At 33.7% G+C, this 11,017-nt stretch overlaps 1 protein-coding gene across 1 annotated transcript; it reads left to right on the forward strand.

Annotated features, from left to right (window-relative positions):
- The first annotated feature begins 2,641 nt into the window (after window positions 1-2,641).
- LOC110110337 (probable E3 ubiquitin-protein ligase HIP1) lies at window positions 2,642-9,894 on the forward strand. Its single transcript, XM_020841755.2, has 5 exons — window positions 2,642-3,091; window positions 3,577-3,738; window positions 9,230-9,325; window positions 9,408-9,554; window positions 9,637-9,894. Exons 1-5 carry the CDS (start codon window positions 2,711-2,713, stop codon window positions 9,766-9,768), a joined length of 918 nt encoding a protein of 305 aa, XP_020697414.2. The 5' UTR covers window positions 2,642-2,710; the 3' UTR covers window positions 9,769-9,894.
- Window positions 9,895-11,017: the final 1,123 nt, after the last annotated feature.

Raw genomic sequence — 11,017 nt, forward strand, 5'->3', positions numbered from 1 at the left:
TTTAAAAAGTTAAATATCCTAGGTGATTTTTATTGATCTCTTCTCAACTACACATTGAAGCATCTTCTGCAATTTCTTCTTCAAAGAAAAATTAGAACCTGATCATCATCAGGCCTTCACTCAATTAACACTGTTAGTGTATCTATCGCCAGAATACTAATATGGCACACTAATATGACCCCTTCAATCTAGAATATCTGATGTATAAGCACATCATAATGGATACATATTTATATTTAGAAAAATGCTACTTGATACCCGCAATCATCGGCACTTCATATAATATTTAACGTCAATCATTTACTTCATATCAATCATTATCAGCTCCTCGCTCAACTACTGATAGTAGCACACCTTCCAACCATCTTCTTCAGCTCTCCACCCATTCACAGATCGCCGCCACACTTTCACTTGGCTGCCGATCGTCATTAGATTTCTACTTAAACATCATTAAAATTCTTCCCATCTACTAAAAATTATTGGTTCTCCTCCTATGTACTATAACTGCCAAATCTTCTTAAATCACCCTCACATACAATCAGATATTGATCTTCTTTGGTCAAGCATTGTATATTGTCTCATTATGACTTCTTCTATATAAAAGAGGGGCCCTGAAGCTTGATAGGGAATGTCACCGATCTCAAACAATGGAATGCCTCTAATGTAAGAAGAAGAACACATAAGAAGATAAGAATGAGGAAAAATTTTTCTTCTACACTAAAGAGGGGCGTTGAATTTATGTAGGGGATGCTACATACCAAAAATAATAGAAAGCCTCTGTAGTAAGAAGGAAAGTGGGGAAGAACAAGAGTGAGAAGTTCTAACTTCTACATAATGGAGGGGCACTGAATTTGAGTAGGGGATTCCACCTACCAAAAATAGCAGAATGCTTCTAATATAAGAAAGTTAGAAGGAGAAGGGAGAGGAGGAGGAGGAGAAAATTTTTCCCTTGCCTTAAGAGTCTATTTATAGGTTGAAAAAGGTAGGAAATGGTTTAAAATTTGGGGGGAAATTTACATCCAAATTATTTAAATTTTTTTAAAACATTTTTAGAAGTTTTTTCAAATTTTTTGGGGCAAAAAGGGACAATTTTTTTATTAAAAAAATCATTAAAATCATTTTAAAAAAAGTGGGTCCCGCATAAAAAAAATTACATGTGACTACAATCGGTTGTGGTCGAAACCTCCAGCGCAAATCGTGTGCCCAAGAGGGGCGCGCCCCTTCGCCCGCGTGCTAGCGTGAGCTACTAGAGGCGGTTGCTGTTGGTGGCCGGCTAGTTTGGCAGCCTACGTGTGTCTAGGCCCAAACAATCCAAATTGGACATTTTTTGTCCCCGAAACTATTTTTCAATGTTCCAGATTCAAGTTTGACACTTCTAAAACTAATTGGGACATTTACGCCAAAGATCAAATTATTTTTTAGTTTCAAATTGCATATAAAATTCTTCCAAATGCTATGATGCATATTTTCAGACTTCTAGAGCTTCAATGTCCAAAAATAGAGGGCAACTGACATATCATTAAAAAATTATCTTTATCAAGCACAAATTTTGAGGTAAAAATTAAGTTGAAAACTTCAAAAATTAAATTTAAGACCATCTAAACTTTTATTTCATCAAACTTATAGCCGAACTAAATGTCTCAAAAATACGATACCAAATTCGATTCAATCCAGGCCCAAATCAACCCTGATTGAATACTCGAAGCATATTTGGAAGGGTCAAATCATAATTTGGATTACCAAATGGTTTCCAAACGTGACATGCTTGTAGTCGAATTGAGTGGCTCGACGAGAGGAATCCTATGAACTCAAAATCATTAAATTCTAACATCACTAAAGCATTCAAATGTCCAATAAATGCTCCGCGATCAGGTGATTCAATATCGGTCATTCATTCAAACTACTCCCAAATTACCATTGATCTTCCTCCTATTTACTAGTCATGTTACTCACCAAAAACTATAAATTGACCCCTCATTCTTCATTGATGGGGAGAGGAAGAGGGGGCCAAGCAAGGAGGAAGGGGAGCCAAAACAAGAAGAGAATAAAGAGAACGAAGAGTTCTATTGCCACCAGACTCTTCCTCGACCACCTCCTGACCACTGACCGACGCCAGACTTCCACCTGTTGTCGAATTTCCATCCAACACCAAACTTCCACCCGTCATCGAACTTCTACCCAACATTGAGCTTTCGCCCAGCTACCGACGGACGCCATATTTTTAGTACAAAAACATCTTAAATAAATTTTTGTACTAAAAAACCAGTTTAAAAAAAATATGAAAATTTCCTCAAAGAAAACCTTAATCTTATGTATATTTAAATATTGTACTATTTAAGCATTAAAGTAGAAATAAAGCCACTAAAATATAATTTGAAATAAATAAATAATATATAAAATTAGGACCTAATGGCATCCTTTAATGTAAATTATCATTTAATATCTCATAAAATATTTTTATAATAATAAAATTACAAAAACAAAATAAAAGAAATTCAATAAATGCTGGGCCTAATCCTCTCATTTCAGCATTTCCACGTCTAAGTAGCTCAGACCCCAAATTCGGCTGGTCTGCCCGCCTACTATTTCTGACACGTGCTGTTCTCTCCGCATGCCAAGACCAGAATCCGCCAGATCATCATTCGCTCGCTAACTCGCAATCTCATAAGGCCGAAAACAAAGGAGCCCAAATCCTTACTGCTAAGTGCCAATGGCGTCCCCCGATAGCCCTTCCCCGTCTCCTCGTCGCCGCAGCCTTCGTAGGCTTCTTCATCTCAGAAGGTCATCATCCCTTGCCGTTGATCACAACCCTCTCAAGTCGCCCTCCCTTTCATCACCACTGGCGGCCAATTCGGCTGTGGGTAAGAAGACGGCCTTCGGCTCCTCAGCTTTCTGTGGCCTTGGCTGCGCCTTCTCAGATGATTCTTCCGTCTGCTCCTCGGAAAATAGTGAGGGGAAGGGTTCCAAGCGGCGGAGAACGAAGAAGGATAAGAAGGAGACACGTGAGAAGGCGTCATCGTCGAACTCTTCTGTAGCGGGGGATGAATCTGTAGGGAATCATAGTCATGAGGTCCAGAGGGCTTTGAGTGAGGTATCTGTATATTTGTTATTTCGTTGCTTGTTGATTAGGAATGTTTTGATCTCCATCTAAACTCCATTTCTGTATGTATTTGGTTTCGGGTTTATTGGATATCAAAATTTATTGTGGTTCAACATCGTTAGACATTCAGCGCTTTCTGAAATTGCGGTTTGTCGGGAATTTTTTTGACGGGGCAGCGTTTGCTCGACAAACGGGCTTAACAAGTTTTCTTGGAAATCGGTCTGCCCTTTTTCATCACCATCTTTTGAGAAGAAGATAAATCGAAACAATAATGACCCGTTTCTTCATCTCTTTAATTTAGAATTTTGCTTTGTGATAATTTCTCTTTTCCTCCTAAGTAAATATGAAGTATTCGAATCATTTCGGAAAATGTTTTTTCGGAATTTGAATGGTTTCCCTTGCCTCACTTGTCTTGCTGCTTGGTGGTTATTTCTGATGGTTCTGAAGTCATTCATTGCATTCTTTAATGACGCTAGCGGCCTTATTCTGGGAGAAGACATGGCAACCTAGAACTGAGATATTCAATGGAAGAGACTTTTCCCTCTTTTCGAGCGGTCGTTGGAACGGATCGCAGTTCATCCTGGCGTTACCATCACTTTCGAGGATATTACCACCATCGTCCTGTTGAGCTTGAAGAGGTTCCAATCTCACTCTCATTTTTATTATATTTTTAATTTCAATTATTTGCAACCATGAGCAAATATTTATATTCATTGGCTCCGATGCTGCTTGAATGAATAGAAAATTCTTAGTTGAAACTTGCCAAATTTTTATCTCTTGTTCTCTCCTCTTTTTTTTTTTTCATTTCAGGTAAAAATTATATTCGGTCGCAGTTTTTTTTTTTATTTCTTCAGTGTTTTTTGAAAGATAAATCTACTGGTTGCTTATGCTTGACAGAATAAGAATAACTTATGTCATGGAATGGAAGTGTAAAGAGATTAACTCATGTGCGAGAAAGTCCAATCTATAATAGAAAAGATGTTTCCTTGGATTGGTCCAGTGTATGTGAGCGAAGCTAGGAATTAAATTAAAAAAAAGTTTCGTTGCCAAGTAAGGTACCGAAGTCACCTTCAGAATGGATTGTAATAAGTATTTCTTAAAATTGTGTGTTCATATGTTCTAGAAATTGACATAGACCGTGATAAGATTCCCTTATGTTAATAAACAAGTCTTAAGGAGGGGAATTTTTTTTAGTGGTATAGTTCCAAGTTTTGTTTCTAAAAAAGCAAGAGGTTGTTTGGTTCACTAATATCACACTGTTATGTCATGCTATTAGTTTGATGACATGTCCATATAGTAAATTTAAAAATGGTTGTGATGTCCTAGTTCGGTCACATCTAGATCTTGATCAAAATGCCAATAGCTTTGAGATGTCCTTAGATCTCAAAATTTCAATCCTTATTAAAAATACTAGCATCTTTGAATACAAGAACATTTTACCAAACACAATATTTGATAGATAGCACTAGCATGTAAAAAGACTGACACCTAAGACCATCCAAATTTATTTTTATTTTATGTTAAAGAAAAAGGCAATCAAAGCAAAAGCAAAAATTAAAAAAAAAATGCAACAACAGGAAAATCCAAGCATGGGGACCATGATATGACGTACTTGTTATGATTTAATCTTTTCTGCTTAAAAAAATTTCGAACTTATGAACACTCTTGAAGCTTTTTTGTTTGTTTCCTTAACTTCAATACATTAAGCCTGATTGTTGCTGAAAAATTCCCTTCTATTGCCCCCTTAAATGGATTTTTTTATGTTTATTTCAATATAGTTTTCTTATTTCCATCCTTTTTAGCATGCATACCAGTTTACAGCAGGTAAAACCACTAATAACCTGTATTTTGATGAAGTTTTGGATTTTAAAAATATCCTAATGTGTATTTATATTCCTAATCTATTGCTAGATCAACAAGCCTTTCAAACATTGATAGTTCTATTTTATGTCCTGCAAGCTCTATCAATCTTTTTCCTGTTTCTTTAATATGCCAGCCAATATACATATATTTACAAGAACAAATTCTACTTGAGAGGAAAAGACTTACGTGCACTACTAAACCAGTATCTTGAACTTGAATACGTTTGTGGCTTGAATCTATTTACCTTCAAAAAGTTTGAAAGTGAGGTTGATCCCAGAAACTTTTTCTTAGAACCCATGCTACTTAATCCCAGACTTAGAAGCCTATTGCTTTTGGCCCAATTGACTAAATGGGTTAAGACTAGCTAATGGGTTGCAACTTTGCCCTCCTTGGTCTTAGGTGATCCATTGTGGTCCTTAGGTGGTTAAAATTAACTTTGATAGACTGCTTATCTTCGTTTGGCCTGTGGTAATCTAGGCATTCTAAACAACTTCTAGCAAGCTCAAAATGAGCACTAGATAGTGTACCTACCTTGGTTGACGTGCCTATTCTCTAATTGATTTGAGTTGTCTGATATGATCTAGGTTAACCTTAGGTGGTCAATGGGTGCATCCACATCTGAGTGCAATTGCATTCAATTGGATGCTCTTTAGGCCATTTGAGCCTAATGGATTAAGCCAAACCCTATTCAGCATACCTAAGCCTCAGCCGAGTTTTTCTAACTCAAAGCCAAAGCCAACACCAATGTCTTGTACCCACTTGAGTCGAATTGAAGCACTTGAACTTAGGATGAATCATAATTGGCTTCATCAACTCTCAAATTTAGCTAAGCTATGTATAATTTGACTTGAGCAAGGCTGATTTAAACCATCCTTAGGCTAGTTCGAGCCAACTGAGAGGATCTTAGCCTTAATGAGAGATTAGGCTGCTTGAGCTACCCCAATTTTCACCAAAATCAAGCCCTAAATGCTCTACACATAAGTCAGATACCTTGCCACATAGGTTTGCATGTGGGTGATGCATTTAACTTCCATCATGAAGCGCTTTATTTTTTGCACCATCAATAAGCTACATAATAGGGAATAGGAACCATAGTTTAAGCACCAGACCTTAAACCACCTAAGGATTTTTTTAACCTTATATAAAGTAAAAACAAATAATAAGAAAAAAAAAAGGATCACTTGTCATTATGGTTGCTTGCCAGTGGGACTATCATATGTCCTTGTACATATGAGCTCAAAGCTATACTCATGATCTTGTAAGGAAGTCTAGGGAGTGAGTTCTAAGCATGCTAAATTTTTGGAGCCCTAACCTTAAGAATCCCTCGCCAAAGTTAAGAGATGATCCGATAATCATTGGTTTGAAATCCAATGAATCTTGTTTATATAGTAAAACCCTCCATCCACAAGATTATTGAAGTTGGTGTCAAACTCTTTTGTCATCTCTTCTTGTTGCTATTTGGGATTCATCTAATCGAAATCTAATGAACTCACTTTCTTTTTGCTTAACTTATGAGCCACTTGATCACACCATTGTCTCAACTCACATTGTCTAATTAGAACCCAACAATGAAACTTAAACTATCTTAATTTGATATGGTGTTAGGCCTAGTGATAACTTTTAATTATCATTCTATGTGCAAGCAGACATTAGATGGAAAGATTATGAAATTAAAATTAATTAAAAATTCTTTGAACTTTAAAAATTAATATCAATTAAATTACAAGTCCAAAAAGAAAATGTGATTTTAATTACAGAAATTCACCAATTTAATGAGAATTATTTCCTAAACAAAATAAATATCTTAATTGAAATTAATTTGTTTAAGTATTTATGTATAAAATCATTCAGAGTCTTGATGGACTTTGATGAATTTTTGAACCTTTATATTCAACTAAATAGATGGAATTTCAAATTTCAAATTTTTATAGAGAATCATCATTAATGACTCATTTGAAAAATTTAGCATTCTCTAGAAGATTCATTTTATGAATTTACAAATTTGTAAACCAACCAAAAACATAAATGGTTTTAGTTTAATTTGTAGAGATAATTTCATTAGTTACTTCATCAAAGTTACATTATCAAAAAAATTTGATTGATTTATCAATTTCACATTTTGATTTATTTAGTGTCTCAATCAGGTGTCAATTCACATTATAGTTGAGATTTAAATTTAGTAAATGATCTCATGCTTAAATTCAGCCTAAAATTCAAAATCTAATTAATATTTATGTTCATATCTAATCTCAAGCTCAATTTTAGATTTTGTTTTTAACTTCTACTTAGTTTAGGTTTAGTTTATGAACTTGATTTATTCTAGGCTATGGTCTGAGTTTAAATTTAACAAAATTAGATTAAAATTCATATCATAGTTATTAATCTTCTTCTATATATCCATATTTAAAGAATATTTATGAAGTATAGTTTTTTTTAATAGGATCAAAGTTGATCATACATGATTGTTGCGTTGACTTGTATTTAAAAGGAATTAGATGAGATGATGATAAATTTTCTTTAAATCATCTAATATCCTTGGAGAGCTATATTTCAATTTATTCTTAATTTATTACTTAGGACCATTAATGAAACAAGCATTGACAACAAATAATCTATAGGCATATAATATTTAGTGATATATCATTCAAACTTATAAAGTATCCATACTATAATCACCTTTTTTAATTTCAAATTGATCATGTCATTGATCCTCATAAATACTAAATAACAAGTATCATTATTTAAATTATCTTTCATATTACCTTCTATAGATTTTGTTTTACTAGTAACACTTCTCCAAATGAATTGAGCATATCACATTAATTTTGATTTGGTAAATCCAACTTTTTGGAAATCGAACATTTAGTATTTTTAAAGAATTTTTCTTGAGTATTGATGCAATCCAACTATACCCTATGACTATTCCTCGAATATATTTCTAAATTTAATAATACCAATGTTTAAATCTAGATCAGAATATAGGCAATTTCATTTAAATCTCATCATTTTATTTTTATGTTAGTTGATCCAGATGTTATATTATATATCCGCATGATGCATATAATCAAGAGCTGATGGTGGGCTCCTTTAAAAAAACTTGACCGGATATAACCACTTTCGACACATATTAATGATATATATTGGCATGATGCAATTTAATATAATTGTTACTATATTGTATGTCAAAAAGTACTGTGTTGTATTTTTTGTACGTACAGGTGCATGTAGGTGTTAATGGCGTTAATTTTTCTCAGGGAAATATTCGATTCCTGCGCTTAAGCCTTCCCAGTTCCTCTTAAATACAACCTATTCTTAAGGATTTGCAGCTTGCCCTTACATATAGTTTTAAACAGAGCAGAGGAATTCTATGGACTTTGAAAGGTTGGAGAATTATTGTTTCTGCATATAAACTTGCCAATTTGCCTACTGATAATTTGACAATTGTTGAGTGGTATTTTGCGACTGATTTGAGAGATAGAACGTAAAGAAAAATCCAATCAAGCCATATCATTCCTTATCAACTTAACTTTTTTCCTTCTTCTTGTCATCCGTCTACCCATTCCACTTTTTGCACACTCCCATTTAGTTACTTTATCCTGTGATCCTTGCTACATCCAGTTTAGTGTCAGCTGTGCTGGCTACTTTGGCATTTTCTTTTTGCATTCTTGTATTTACATCTTATAAACATTTTCTTTTGTTCAAATATTGTCCTTTTTCTCCATTATGTCCTATTAAAAATAAAATTCTCTTTTAAATCCTTTCTACATTTATCCGCCTCAAATTTTTTATTTTATTTTTTTTCTTATTGTAATTGTTTTGGGAGTGTTCCAATCTCTTGGCGAACTTCTGTAGGAAAAAAAGAAAATCTATAGTTCCCTCAATGGACTCCTCAGTGCTACTCTTGGTTTGTGTTGAAAATTTTAAATTTGTATAGACGGCCTTCCGATGATCCGGTTAAAAAAGTAGAGGTATTAGATTTGATTTATATTAAGTAAGGTTGATTTAGAACTAAAAAGATTTGGTTAGAAAAAATTAGAAATGATATTTCTTTATTAGATTTAAATGAGAACTTGACTCTTAACAGGACAATGGAAAAAAAAAGGTTAATGTAGCCGACCCCACGTAGTGGGACAAAGACTTGATGTTTTTGTTGTTATTGTTACAAAGGCTTGATGTTGTTGTTGTTGTAGAGTTGCGCTAATTTTGGTAAATGAGTTTGTATAGCAATTGATTTTCTTGTTTTGATTGCAAAATAATTTTGAGCAGATAATGAGTTTCCACCATAGAGTCGGATCGGGAAGAGGGGATGCTTATGATAGACACAGTGACTGGCGGCTTGATGTTGATAATATGACATACGAGGTATCTGAACTCTGTTTCTTCTTATTTGTCTTGCAACTTCTGCACTGCATGAACCCTTAGTTATCTGATTTTCAATTTGCAGGATTTGCTTGAACTTGGCGACAAGATTGGATATGTCAGTACTGGCTTGAGAGAGGAAGAAATTGCATCCAGTATTATTAAAGTGAAACCCTTAAATTTTGATATCCGTATCTCCACTGAGAAGGAAAGAAAATGCAGCGTTTGTCAAGTATGGTATCTATGCAACTTTATATATATTTCTTTCTTTAAATCGTAGAGCTTCGTTGCTATTTATCCTCTTTGTTTTGCAGGAGGAATATGAAATGGATGATGAAGTGGGAAAACTGGGCTGTGAGCACCGCTTTCATATAGAATGCATAAAGAAGTGGCTTCTTCGGAAGAATGCATGCCCCGTCTGCAAGGCTGCTGTCAGTAAAACCTAATTCTGAATACAATCTAATGACTTTACAGAATTGTGCTTGCACTGTACATAATCTTTTCTGCTTTATGTACAGCCACCGTCTGAAGCATGGAATCCATTATTTTTTAGTTTGTGCTTTGCAGTATTATTTAGAATCTGTTTGGGACATCTATAATTGTTTATAAAAATAAATATAGAAATTTCCTTCTTTTTTTTTTTTTTTTAAGTTGTGAGCATTATGGGACGGCGGGAGAAGGGGAGTAGAGAGGCTGGTCCAACCCATCAAGTTAGGGCCGAAACAGCCCATGGGCTCGGTTGAACTCTCAACAGAACCAAGAGGATTTTGTGTCCCCCTAAACCCTGAAGGAGAAGTTATTTAAGGAAGTTTTAATTAGAATTCTTTTAGAATTCAAGAAAAGAATTCTAATTTTGAATTGAAATAGGAGAGGAAATTTAATTAAGGCAATAAGGGGATTAATTACTATTTTTAATTTAATTTAAATTCAAAATAAGAGAGGGAATTAACTAAGGCAGTAAAGTTATTTGGGAGATAAATAAGAAGGGTTTATTTAAGGCTAGTTATTTTGTTGTGTGGGGAAGCTGTGATAAAAAAAAATAAAAAATTAAAAAAAAAAGTGGGGAAGCTGTGTTTGATTTTTTCGTTGTAGTTTTCTTTTTGAGGGTGTCCTGGCAGCAGTTATGTTGATTTGGAGAGCTGATCTACCTCTCAAATAGTAGATCACTTATTTCTTTCATTATTATTTAAGTATTAATAAAAAAATCAATTTCTATCTTTGTGTTTGTGTACTTTTTCTTGTTTATTTTGTTGTTTTCACTTCCAAATTGTATAACATTATAATTTTTTATTAATTCAATAATATTTTTTATGGTCTTATAACTATTAACTCTAATATTTTTTGTTGCAAAATTTTTTTTTTTCTTATCATAAAGATTTTAAAGAAACAACAACAAAAAAAAAACTACAACAAATTGTAGCTAAATAGAGCCGTGACAATTATTTTGAGAAATAAAATTATAAAATATCTTAAGCAAATGGACGCTTAGGTAGCTCTTCCTTCTGTTTTTGTTGGGACATTTAAGCAAATTATGATAAACTAATACATATATCACATATGTAAGTTTCAAATCTAAAATATCTTGATTGATAGTTGAAGCTCCCAACTAACAGAGCAAAGTGAGCTGCGTGCTTGATATAATCCTTAGTAAATTTAAGCTACACTTCTTTGATCTTTTTATGTATAATTATTAAA

This window comes from Dendrobium catenatum, unplaced genomic scaffold (genome assembly GCF_001605985.2).
Source record: "Dendrobium catenatum unplaced genomic scaffold, ASM160598v2 fragScaff_scaffold_400, whole genome shotgun sequence".
NCBI classification, from domain to species: Eukaryota; Viridiplantae; Streptophyta; class Magnoliopsida; order Asparagales; family Orchidaceae; genus Dendrobium; species Dendrobium catenatum.